A 14,720-nucleotide genomic window follows, 5' to 3' on the forward strand; every position below is an offset into this window, starting at 1 on the left:
CGCAAAAAGGAATACAGATGGCGCCAGGATCGGCGCAATGCACGCTTACGAAACGGGAGAAGAGAGAGCCTTGCGAGCGGCTCTCCTTTTTCTTTCTCGTTTTCGTTTTCTTGCCAATTGACCCCTTCGAAGTGTTATCTCTGTTCGGGGTGCAGATTGCCATGTGGCGTGTCAAGAATAAGTCCTCTGATATTTCGCGATATCCCTGGTTCTTTTATTAGGGATATTCGCTCCAGGAGTTAGAATTCTGGGTACCTTAAGGTAAATTCTCTGGGAATATGGCCGTAGTTGTAATATACCCTAGGAAGCTACCCTATAGGAACTTCCATCAGGACGACATGGCTTGAGCCCAAAAAAACTATTTATTACGATTTCATTCCAAAATTTGTACGGAAACCATTCAGATAGAAATACTTGAAAATACTCTACGTCATGATTCGGGTGATAGTCTACTTACACGAAACGAGGTCCTTTTTATTTAGAAGCATAAAATATTTACTTTTGTATACCAATTAGGAACCCAAATTCGGCTAATAATCTTGATTATGACAATAACCCCTTGTGAAAAAACATAAAACCATGATTGAACTTTACATAATACTTTATTTTCTAATATATCGGTCATTTGTAACAGACAATGATGTAATATGGGACTATATGCGTTGTAATACTAATATGTACTTTACCCCATGTGTGCTTTTCTTACTCTGGAAAATAATAAGCAATCGGTTTCAGCATTTCATTAAAAAACACCCTTGGATTTTCATTACTTAGCTGTAATCACAAGTAAATTCATTACACTTATCCACTGATGATAAAGGAATGAATGAGCAGAAGTAAATATATATATATATATATATATATATATATATATATATATATATATATATATATATACATATGTGTGTGTGTTGGTTTAATGAATTATTCCCGATACAGGCGATCAACTTCCCAAGTAAAAGCAAATGAACAGAGAGAGAGAGAGAGAGAGAGAGAGAGAGAGAGAGAGAGAGAGAGAGAGAGAGAGAGAGAGAGAGAGCTTTGCCAGAAACTAAGGCGCTCCTGCAAGGCTCTAGATCACGTGCCTTCAGCATGCTTCAAGGGTGAGATAATCACAGGGCATTGGATTTCGCCTGGCCTTTAACAGCACGATAACAAAACACGAAATGTACTCAAAACATTCGGACAACCTTGGCGACGTTAAGTTTCAAGTTTCAGGATACAGTAAATAAGAAAATATAGCAGGATCAACACTAAAGAAGAAATAATGATAATAATAATAATAATAATAATAATAATAATAATAATAATAATAATAATATTATTATTATTATTATTAATAATAATAATAATAATAATAATCTCCCCTATATAGTAAGAAAGGGTGTCTGTCTATGTTTTTGTGTGTGTGTGTATATACATATATATATATATATATATATATATATATATATATATATACATACATATATATATATATATATATACACATACATATACACACACATATATATATATGTGTATATATATAAGGATATATATATATATATATATATATATATTTATATATATATATATATATATATATATATATATATATATATATATATATAATTTCTTTCCCTATAATGAGAGAGAGAGAGAGAGAGAGAGAGAGAGAGAGAGAGAGAGAGAGAGAGAGAGAGAGAGAGAGAGAGAGAGAGAGAGAGGATAACAAGATACAATCCCTCTAAAAAGCAAAGATATTAATGATAGTGAACAAATAATATCAACTTGAATAATTACGACCATTATAAATCTCAATTTACTATCACATAATCTTAAAAGTACAGGGTGGTTTTAGAAGAGGTAGGGGTTGTATGAATCAGATTTTTAAAGTTAGGCAGATATGCGAGAAATATTTAGCAAAAGGTAAGAAGGTGTATGTTGCGTTTATGGATCTGAGAAAGCGTATGATAGAGTTGATAGGGAAGCAATGTGGAATGTGATGAGGTTATATGGAGTTGGTGGAAGGTTGTTGCAAGCAGTGAAAAGTTTCTACAAAGGTAGTAAAGCATGTGTTAGGATAGGAAATGAAGTGAGCTATTGGTTTCCGGTGAGAGTGGGGCTGAGACGGGGATGTGTGATGTCACCTTGGTTGTTTAACTTGTATGTTGATGGAGTGGTGAGAGAGGAGAATGCTCGAGCGCTTGGACAAGGATTGAAACTGGTAGACGAGAATGACCATGAATGGGAAGTAAATCAGTTGTTGTTTGCGGATGATACTGTACTGGTTGCAGACGCGGAAGAGAAGCTTGGCCGATTAGTGACAGAATTTGGAAGGGTGTGTGAGAGAAGGACGTTGAGAGTTAATGTGGGTAAGAGTAAGGTTATGAGATGTACGAGAAGGGAAGGTGGTGCAAGGTTGAATGTCATGTTGAATGGAGAGTTACTTGAGGAAGTGGATCAGTTTAAGTACTTGGGGTCTGTTGTTGCAGCAAATGGTGGAGTGGAAGCAGATGTACGTCAAAGAGTGAATGAAGGATGCAAAGTGTTGGGGGCAGTTAAGGGAGTAGTAAAAAATAGAGGGTTGAGCATGAATGTAAAGAGAGTTCTGTATGAGAAAGTTATTGTATCAACTGTGATGTATGGATCGGAGTTGTGGGGAATGAAAGTGACGGAGAGACAGAAATTGAATGTGTTTGAGATGAAGTTTCTAAGGAGTATGGCTGGTGCATCTCGAGTAGATAGGGTTAGGAACGAAGTAGTGAGGGTGAGAACGGGTGTAAGAAATGAATTAGCAGCTAGAGTGGATATGAATGTGTTGAGGTGGTTTTGCCATGTTGAGAGAATGGAAAATGGCTGTCTCCTAAAGAAGGTGATGAATGCAAGAGTTGATGGGAGAAGTACAAGAGGAAGGCCAAGGTTTGGGTGGATGGATGGAGTGAAGGAAGCTCTGGGTGATAGGAGGATAGATGTGAGAGAGGCAAGAGAGTGTACTAGAAATAGGAATGAATGGCGAGCGATTGTGACGCAGTTCCGGTAGGCTCTGCTGCTCCCTCCGGTGCCTTGGAAGACCGTGGAGGTAGCAGCAGTAGGGGATTCAGCATTATGAAGCTTCATCTGTGGTGGATAACGGGGGAGGGTGGGCTGTAGCACCCCTAGCAGTACCAGCCGAACTCGGTTGAGTCCCTTGTCAGGCTGGGAGGAACGTAGAGAGGAGAGGTCCCCTCTTCTGTTTCATTTGTTTGATGTCGGCTACCCTCAAAAATTGGGGGAAGTGCCTTGGTATATGTATGTATGTATAATCATTATAAAAAATAAAAGTATTAGTAATGACAATATCAGTACCATTATTAGATTAGTGTAATTAGTCAGACACCGTAGTAAATAATTCAATACAAAAAAAAAATTTGTCTGTATTACTAATTAGAATATCTCGATTTGAATCCAATCGAAATAATTGCTAAAACGAACGCATGAACTCATAATAAAGATATTGGAAATAGAAGATATCTAAATACGAGAAAAATGGTCAAACAACGTAATAAATGAATGAAAAGACATGTTAAAGGCGTTGACATATTTCTATCAATGACAAAAAAGAAAGAAACATACGTGAGTTAATGATTGCAATCTAACCATGTAAATGAGAACATGATTACAATTTCTTATGATTTTTAGAATAGATAAAAATGGGACTAAAAGGTTCGTTAATATTCATATTATGAGTCATATTTAAGATAATGATTCTCAAATGGACTGGGACACATATATGAGTTAATCATTATGACAAGATCAAGTTATGAAATTAATAACCACAGTCTCCAGCTTTATAAAGTGGATGATCGGGAAAAATAATAATTACATAAATAGCGAAGATAAGTATAGTTTCTGTTTGATACTAATGGAAAATCTCTCATGACATATACACATATGTATCTATCTATCTATCTATCTATATATATATATATATATATATATATATATATATATATATATATATATATATATATATATATACAAACACACACACACACACACACACATATATATATATATATATATATATATATATATATATATATATATATATATATACTGTATATATATACATATATATTATGTATATATATATATATATATATATATATATATATATATATATATATATAGTTTATGCGTATTATAAAGGTTGCGTTTTTTCAAGTTAATAGCCTCTTAGACTTACTACAAGTTCTTCTAATGATGGTATTATACGTTACATTAAACTTTCATGAAATATTTATGTAATTATTTTCTAAATTTCTGTGTTGCAACATGATGCTTTTCTTTCTTCTGCTGAATTGCATAAGATTATGAGAGAGAGAGAGAGAGAGAGAGAGAGAGAGAGAGAGAGAGAGAGAGAGAGAGAGAGAGAGAGAGAGAGAGTATACGTTTGTGTTATATAACCGAACACACCATGGACTTCTTGTTACGTAAACACCAAGAGAGTATTATAATGAAAGAAATATCACATTATTATTATTATTATTATTATTATTATTATTATTATTATTATTATTATTATTATTATTATTATTATTATTATTAACTAAGCCACAACCCTAGTTGGAAAAGCAAGATGCTACAGGCCCAAGGTCTCCAATAGGAAAGTAGCCCAGTGAGGAGAGGAAAAAATAAAATCAAATAAAATATATAAATTTATGAGATGTAATTAATGAAAACTATGAAATACCTTAAGATAATTTTCAACGGTAGAAAATATCTGCCACATAAAACCACGAAAAGAGATTTATGTCACCTTGTTCAACATAAAAACATTCATTGCAAGTTTAACTTCTGGAGTTCCAGAGATTCAACTGCCTCATTAGAATTCCAGAATCTGGTTACAGTTGGAATAAAACTTCTAGAATGCTGTATAGTATTAAGCCTTATGATGGAGAATGCAAGTAATAGAAAAAATAAAGATGCATAATTAATGAATTGTCACTGAGAACGGGATCAACAAAATTCCTGAATGGACTAATTCAGAGTGAATGATGAATAGTTATCTCAGATAATTAAACTGTTTTCACTACATTATGTATCTAGCTCAAACGATATAAGCAAAATTACGTAAATTTAGCTTACGATGCTAACAAACATTTTAATAATCAAAATTTTTTTTTTTACATTTTATCAGCAAAGAGTACAGTGATTAATTTCTTTAATAATTAGAATATTAAAGTGTAATTACCTCCGCCAACGAAGTTGGAAGGAAGTTATGTTTTATCCCCAATTTGTGAGTTTATGTGTTTGTTTGTGTCCGTGTTTGTTTGTGAACAGCCTCCTAGCCACAATTCTAATCATTCAGCAATGAAACTTGCAGAGATTAACTGTTATGTAAAAAGATGGAAATGATTAAATTTTGGAAGCTCAAGGTCAAAGGTCAAGGTCACGGTCAAGCAAAATGTCCAATTCATGTAATCAGCCGTGTGGACATTGTTGTCAAAGAGACTATTAAAATGTAATTTCTCTTTGATTTAAGCAATGACAATACTTATTAGATTTAATTTTGTGACCTTTTTCTGTCTACGAGCCAATGTCTATCGTTGGTTGATAATACTTCTTTTAAATCTACCCATTTATGTCATAAAAAATAAATTTTTCACATTCATGAACATGGCCATTGAATAAGCAGCGTTTATAATCACAGTCCTATGTCTCACTAGTTAGTCCAGAAATTTCATATAAATCATAAACTATTGAAATTTCAAAATATTTGGCTTCTATCTTTTTCCCCCGTTTTCATTCATTCACTACCATTATTATTATTATTATTATTATTATTATTATTATTATTATTATTATTATTATTATTATTATTATTATTACTACTACTATAGTCCATTTCTTTTAGCGATGCATATTTGCACCGACTCGCAGCGGTGCCCTTTTAACTCGGAAAAGTTTCCGGATCGCTGATTGGTTGGACAAGATAATTCTAACCAATCAACGATCAGGAAACTTTTCCGAGCTAAAAGAGCACCACCGGGAGTCGGTGCAAATATGCATCGCTAAAAGAAATGAACTATCGTACTTTCGTGATAGCGGATAAACATAAGCTATAAACAAAAAATTGTTTAGAATAGAGATTCTGGAATTTCAAGTCCAGCCTAATCGTATCGTCAATTACAGTAAATGGAAAATCCTTTCAAATATAGGAATTACTAATAAATTCAGTTACCCCGTTAATGTATGATATTCAAAGCAAATATAATTGTTAGTATATTTTGCTTCTCTTCTGAGCTCGGAACTCTTACAGTGATTAATATATACGGCAATATTTCAAACTCAAAATAAGAGAATGATGAAATGCAGGCACACTATTCTGTTTTATTTCGCTTCCTCTAGTTTTTTAAAGTTTTTGGAGTTTATATGTGAAAATTTATTTTAATGTTACTGTTCTTAAAATACTTTATTCTAATCGTTCATTACTTCTCTTGTATTGTAGTTTATTTATTTCCGTAATTCCTTTCCTCACTAGGCTATTTTCTCTGTTGGAGCCCTTGGGCTTAAAGTTTCCTGCTTTTCCAACTAGGGTATAATAATAATAATAATAATAATAATAATAATAATAATAATAATAATAATAACTGAAAAGCCACTTAATATTAAGCATTTCAAAGATTCTCTCTTTATTTCTCGATCCAAATCTCTTCACACATCATGTTATATACAAGAACAATATATACATATACATATCATCAGACGTCACTACTCCACTGTAGAGGAGTGTATATATATATATATATATATATATATATATATATATATATATATATATATATATATATATATATATATATATACATATATATATATATATACACACACACACATATATATATATATATATATATATATATATATATATATATATATATATATATATATGTATATATATATACACACACACACACACACACACACACACACACACATATATATATATATATATATATATATATATATATATATATATATATATATATGTGTGTGTGTGTGTATGTGTGTGTATGATACTCTTAATATTCAGTGTTAGTTTTCGCTTATACTTTGATCTTTCGTTTCATAGTTACAGTGTGTACTTATTTTATATAAATTCATATTTCATGTTAGTAATAGTAATGCTCTTCACCTTTTCGCTCCACCTCATACAGGAGTACTCAGTTGAATGGTATAGTCTATGATCAAAATACATTTTCTTAGTATGAGATTTTTGACATAGAAAACGAACTAAATATATAACCGGCTCTATTACTTTTTCTTACATAAAAAAATGACGATATTGTATTCAATCAAATTTGCTACCATTTCTGTGGGATACTGAAAAGAATGAAAATATAATACATATATATATATATATATATATATATATATATATATATATATATATATACATATATATATATATATATATATATATATATATATAGGCTATATATATATATATATATATATATATATATATATATATATATATATATATATATATATGTGTGTGTGTGTGTGTGTGTGTGTGTGTGTGTGTGTGTGTGTGTGTGTGTATTATATTTTCATTGTTTGCAGAATCCGACAGGAATAGTAGAAAATTTGATTGAATATAATATCGTCATTCTTTTTATGTAGTTTCAGCTTGGATAATAGCTATGAATTATACTGAATATTTTTCAATGTATTAACTAATTAATTGATATAATTGCTTAATTCTGTAAAGTGAGATGTAACCATATAATTCTGACCATCCTTTACATTCAGATCTTCCCGGACAGTTCCATCCTCTTTGTAGTACTAGGTATGCAGTTAATTCTAATAGTCATCCCTTCTCCATCATGAGGCTCAATACTACACAGTACTCTAGAAGTTTTATTCCCGCTGTGACCAAGTTGTGGAATGATCTTCCTAATCGGGTAGTTGAATCAGCAGAACTTCAAAAGTTCAAACTCGCAGCAAATGTTTTTATGTTGAACAGGCTTGCATAAGTCCTTTTAGTTTATAAATTAAATATCTGTTTTAATGTTGTTAATGTTTTTGAAATATTTTATTTCAATTTTCATTATTTCTTATATCGTTTATTTATTTCCTTATTTCCTTTCTTCACTGGACTATTTTTCCCTGTTGGAGCCCTTGGGCTTATAGCATCTTGTTTTTTCAACTAGGGTTGTAGCTTAGCTAGTAATAATATATATATATATATATATATATATATATATATATATATATATATATATATATATATATATAAACACATGTACAGTAAATATATATATATATATATATATATATATATATATATATATATATATATATATATGTTTTTTCAAAAAGGCCCATAAAAGAAACAGGAAATATGAATAAATCACACTATATTTCGGTCAATAAACATCGACCCTCTTCAGGATGTAAAGTAAAAATGAGGGATACAGTGGAGAGTGACGGTTTATATATGAAAGCAAAAGGGTGTGTTCAATTGTTCTATAGTTGTTATAATTGCTATATATATATATATATATGTATATATATATATATATATATATATATATAAACACACATGTACAGTAAATATATATATATATATATATATATATATATATATATATATGTATGTGTATATATATATATATATATATATATATATATATATATATATATATATATATATATATATATATATAGTATTTATAGGTATATACACATATAAATAAACACACATACAGTGTATATATATATATATATGTATATATATATATATATATATATATATATATATATATAGATATATATATACAGGGTTCGGTTCTATGCTATTTCATCTTATTCAATATCATTATCATTATTATTATTACTTGCTAAGCTACAACCGTAGTTGGAAAAGCAGGATACTATAAGACCAAGGGCTCCGACAGGGAAAATAGCCCAGTGAGGAAAGGAAATAAGAAAATAAACTACAAGAGATGTTTAAGAATAACAACATTAAAATAAATTTTTCATATATAAACTATAAAAATTTCATAATAACAAGAAGAACAGAGATAAGATAGAACAGCGTGCCCGAGTGTACCGTCATGCAAGAGAACTCTATCCCAAGACAGTAGAAGACCATGGTACAGAGGCTATGGCACTACCCAAGACTAGGGAACAATGGCTTGATTTTGAAGCTAAAGAGTCTCTTCTACCCTTACCAAGGGGAAAGTAGCCACCGAACTTTTAGTGTAGCAGTTAACCCTTTAAGAGAGAAGAATTGTTTGGTAATCTTAGTGTTGTTAGGTGTATGATGACAGAGGAGAATGTGTATAGAATAGGCCAAACTATTTAGTATATGTGTAGGCAAAGGAAAAAATTAGCCGTAACCAGAGAGAGGGATGCAATGTAGTAATATCAAGCCAAAGCACCCAATAACTCTAGCGCTGGTATCTCAACGGGTGATTGGTGCCCTGGCTAACCTACTACCTATAGAATAGGATGAAAACACGTTCCTTATCTAATCAGGAGTGAAAGATCACAAAATATTCAGTAATTAATGAACCATTAGAGCAGCAAATTCACAAAAGTTTCGTATCTTTGGTTCTTTATTTGACGAATTAAATAAAATCAAATATTTCAGCATCCGTATCTTCATGCAATTATAATTTTCTCCAAAAATAATTTGCTTTTCCAAATGTTCTTCCAGAATGTTTACTAGTATGCTAAAAGTTGTTGACAAGTGGAATTATTTTGAAATCATCAACAACAATCACTAAACATCGACGACAGGCGCATTCTACGGATTATAACCTGGAGACAAGATAAAGCCTTTAAGGACATTGAAGGTGCAGCTTTCTGTGTGTTGTATGGCATGGAGGTGGTCTAAGAGATAATAGTAAAGTCGTAAATATATTTCGAAATATCAAAATATAATACACACACTCGGGTTTCGAGCATTAGATTTCTGGGACCGTGTTCGATCTCGGTCTATAGCCCACATGTTCTCCCAGTCATAAATAGGTAGGGTATAGGTATACGTTAAATTTAACAGAAAAAAAGGCGTGGTCCTAGCAATTTACTTCAAAAGGAAAAAGTTGTATAGTGGAATAAATAAATAAATAAATAAATAAATAAATAAATAAATAAATACATACATATACATACATACACACACACACACACACACATATATATATATATATATATATATATATATATATATATATATATATATATATATATATATATATATCAACAAATGTCTTTTCGATAATAAATAAGACATAAACGTTCTACAAAATACGAAGGATTGGGGATCCTTGATTTAAATCAATGCAAACCACCGAGAATTACCTCCGAAAAAGCCATACACAATCTTCATGCAAGAAATGGGGACTGTCATGCGAAACACGACGATATCATTACTGTCGACAGTCGGAAATTAATTATAATTAGAATAAGATTTTAAATAAGCACCATTATGTGAAGGGGATCGAAGCAGGATAATGAACCACACCCAGTTTAGGCATAAACTTGGTTGTGTTTGTTGGTCCAGGTATGAGTGAAATCATTTTCTTTTTCTTAAATAAAGATTCTGTATTTTATAGCGCGTAGTAGAGATTCTTGTGTGGTTTTATAGAAATAAACTTACTAATGAATGAATGAATACCAGAGTACTTTATTTTTCACAAGATCTTTCCAAATAATTACGGAAAATTACATCTCTAAATACACAAGTGTGGGAATAATTAAACTGAAAACTCATAGAAATGGAATACTGTTCAAAAAACATATATAGATTAGCTTGATTTGTTAGAAATATGGAATGGACATCATTATTTTACACTGGATTTTTTCCTTCCCTTCCCCCCCCCCTCTTTTTTTTCTATTCTAAGTAAGGACTCAGCCAATGCGTTTTACTACTAATGAATAATGACGATATTACTGATTAACATTCTTGTCTGTTATTAAATAGCATCAAAGAAAAATACGATAAAATCAGATAAATTTATTTGTTTTGAAAAATAATAGTAAAAAATAGTCTTAAATGAAAATGCATCTTTAAGTCCTAATTCTTTATCGAATATCCAAAAGTAATTCAAGCAGAATTTCCTGTATATTCCAAATACCAAAAATACTGTTCCAACTTAAAACAAAATATTGTATCCAGATATGAAATAAATTTTCCAATTCCCTTTATTTTTCACAAAATTCTATTCACTTCCATGTCCATCAAATTTGTTGCATATACTGTATAATATTTTTCTATTAAAAGAATATCTTAAGAATAAATTAAATCAATTATATTCCTGATTAATAAATGTAAGTTAGCATCGTTAATTTTATTCAACATTACAAAATAGCAATACCAAGCTGACTAATTAAAAGGATTATCAAAGCCAATGATACTAAACTCTAGCATTTAAACTAAGGGAATGTCTTAATTAACACAGAGGAGAAACAGGCCATATGCAAATACACTTCAATAATATAAGTCTTTTCACATACTATTCTCCTTATCGTGTTATATCATTACACTATTTTTTTTTTCTATTATTTCGCCTTTTCGGGTTTTATACTTCGATCGATTTCCAAAATTCACCGATAAATGGGAATATTTCTTTCTCTATATTCAGGGTTTAATGTGATCGTCTACCATGCCCTGGCTGTAGCATTTGTGGCACCTGCTGTAGATTACACCTGTGTTGTCCCCAACGAGGTTCAACCTACGCTACTTTCACAGGTTCATAATGGTAACGAAAGTGAAATGTAAGTTACTAAGAATTTTCCTTAGTATTTTCTTTCGGTTTTCTCTTGAATTTTTACCTTTTTATAATTTTTTTCTCCAGTATTGTAAACAAATAGGCTAAAAATTCTGGTGTTATTTTCAATATAACTGCCTTTTTTATTTTAATGTGTTAATTCTTGATTTGATTCTTTATAATCTATGCATACAAAGTATAACTACGCATAATATACCACGAATAGCTAGTCTTCACTTAACCTCAAACATCTCTTTTATCTAGTTTTCTTGAATGTTAATAATCTTGATTAAATCCTTAAAATGCTATAAAAGTTCCAAGAATACGAACACTCAGCAAAAATTATTCATCTTTCCTTCGTCAATGATTTTCCGAAATTTATCCAATACAAACTCTGCTCAAAGTAATGAAATTATTCACCATCTCATTCACAGCATCAGTAAATCTCAGCTATCTCCATAATTAGGTATTACATCCTTTCCAGTTACCAATCATAGTCATTTTTATCCCGCACAGCATCCGTTATAGATCATTATTCTGCTGTTTATTTATTATATCTCATGTTTTAAACGCAATGAGCTTCCGAGCAGTTTCCACAGCTCTAAAAGGTACTTATTAGGGGTGGCCTTTAGTACTGTTTCTACCTTTTTGTTGTTATTGCAAGTGACTATACAAAGAAAACAATTCTTTTCACTGGCTATTCCTTCATTTATTCAAAGACTTAGGAAGCGGGTTTCAAAATATGCAAAACCTTCCTTTTAACAGTTTCGAAAAATATTGTATTTTAAATGAAATGCATAACACGAAAATCGTGCGTTAACCTCCAATTTTAGGCCCATTTTTCCTAGCTTAACTCTCTAAATTAATTATTTCACCTAGAAATTTTAAAGACCCGAGTTGCTTCCGAATAAGGATCTTTCCTTTCGATCGAATGCTGATATGATAACTGAGCTTTACTTAATTATGTTTTCATTTTCATAATTACATCGGTAGTGAATCTCTGAGAATCACTGTGGTGATTTTGGGAGTACTGATCACAGACAGGTGTTAGGGTCCCTTTCAAATCAGCATTAAAATACGCACTACTTGACATTATCTTTCACGAATATGTTATGTTTCTTTTCTCTACTAAACAACTAGTGTATCTGTTCTCTTAAGGGCGCCAATATCTAGGTGATGCTAAGATTGCACAGTATGAATAATATACCAAGTACATTATATTGCTTTAAATATCTAAGATCAAGATTCTGTGGAAGTTGAGCGCGAATTTCATTATTTGTGGACAATTTGCATCCTATATAAAAATAGATATGTAAGATTAATTTACTAAATATGAAAAAGATTTACAAAAGATAATTTTTAACAAATCATTCCTCAAAGTATGTAAAGCTAATACCAATCACCATATAAAAAATGAAATCACAAGACCCATCTTTTTTCAGAACTCAGTATGGGCAAAACTAAGCTTCATTTAAAATTTCAGAGTAACTGGTCAATAAATTTTATGAAAATAACTTTTTTTAGTACATGCCATGAAGTAAAAAAGTAGAATAAATTATAATTAAGTATTACAACGTACGAATCACCTTTTAACTACTTTTAACGTCACGACATTCTTCTATTGCTTTCAGACATAAATGTTACTATACTTCAAACAACATTTCGAGGGAGTGCCAAGAATGGCATTACGACAATACCACCTTTGGGTACACCATGACATCAGAGGTAATAATCATAGTCTCCCAAATCAAATTTCTCTGATCATTTCTCACATCAAATACCCCTGAAATCTCTCTCTCTCTCTCTCTCTCTCTCTCTCTCTCTCTCTCTCTCTCTCTCTCTCTCTCTCTCTCTCTCTCTCTCTCTCTCTCTCTATATATATATATATATATATATACACAATGTTGCGTAGTTGTGTCAGATGAATTATTTTTGTGCCGAATAATATAAATATAAAATAATATGAAATATAAAATATAAAAGGAAAAAGTATCATTATACCACCTTTATCTGATAAAAAAAAACATTGAAATAATATGAAAAAAGAAAGATAGAGTATTTAATAAATCTCATTTCTTTTTCTTTAGTTTGACCTGGTCTGCGACAGGGCTTACCTGCGTTCCATCTACCAAAGCGTGTACATGTTCGGGAGCTTCATTGCGGCTCCCGTAGGTGGTATCTTAGCTGACAAGTAAGTTTATTTATAATTATTTTCCCTCATGAATTTATTTCATTGATTGTGATCAACCATAAATAACATAGTAGTTGAAGTTAATAATCATCTTTGTATGCAAGTAAAATATTACTGAGGGATTTGTGTAAATAATCCTATAAGAGAACGACGTTAATCATGGGGACACTACGTACGTACATATTGCTTAATGGTTGGTTTGCTGTGAGCGATCAGACAAGTCTCCCAGTATCACCAATCCGTAGTGGGGGATCGTGGTCATAAAAATTGGCCAAACTCCAAACATATATATATATATATATATATATATATATATATATATATATATATATATATATATATATATATATATATATATATATTTCTCTGCAATACATTTATAGCATAAGAACGTGCGTAAGGAGAAGCATTAAGGTTGTATATATATCTATATATATATATATATATATATATATATATATATATATATATATATATATATATATATACACACACACAGATAGATGAATAGAAAAACTAATATATAATGATCTGACTCTTTAGGTACCAAAACTCATTCACGGTCAAAAACAACAACCGATTCTTAACCGGTTTTTTTTTCCAGATATGGTCGCAAGTTTTTCTTCACCTTCGGCTCCATAACGTACTTCCTCCTAAGCCTGATTGCCTGCTGGCTGCCCCAAATGTCTTACGTCCTCGTGTTCCGATTCCTCATGGGCGTGATGCACACACCCACAATGAATGCTGCTTTTATACTCGGTTAGTACTGGGTGGATGGA

At 30.9% G+C, this 14,720-nt stretch overlaps 1 protein-coding gene across 1 annotated transcript in view; it reads left to right on the top strand.

Annotated features, from left to right (window-relative positions):
• The window catches only part of LOC137616092 (organic cation transporter protein-like), a 78,110-nt gene that overhangs the window by 35,941 nt on the left and 27,449 nt on the right, over positions 1-14,720 (top strand). Inside the window, exons 3-6 of the mRNA XM_068345765.1 lie at positions 11,625-11,757; positions 13,382-13,475; positions 13,838-13,941; positions 14,546-14,700. Coding sequence (XP_068201866.1) covers positions 11,625-11,757; positions 13,382-13,475; positions 13,838-13,941; positions 14,546-14,700 — 486 coding nt within the window. The remainder of the gene's footprint in view (positions 1-11,624; positions 11,758-13,381; positions 13,476-13,837; positions 13,942-14,545; positions 14,701-14,720) is intronic.

Source organism: Palaemon carinicauda, chromosome 22 (genome assembly GCF_036898095.1).
Source record: "Palaemon carinicauda isolate YSFRI2023 chromosome 22, ASM3689809v2, whole genome shotgun sequence".
NCBI lineage: Eukaryota > Metazoa > Arthropoda > Malacostraca > Decapoda > Palaemonidae > Palaemon > Palaemon carinicauda.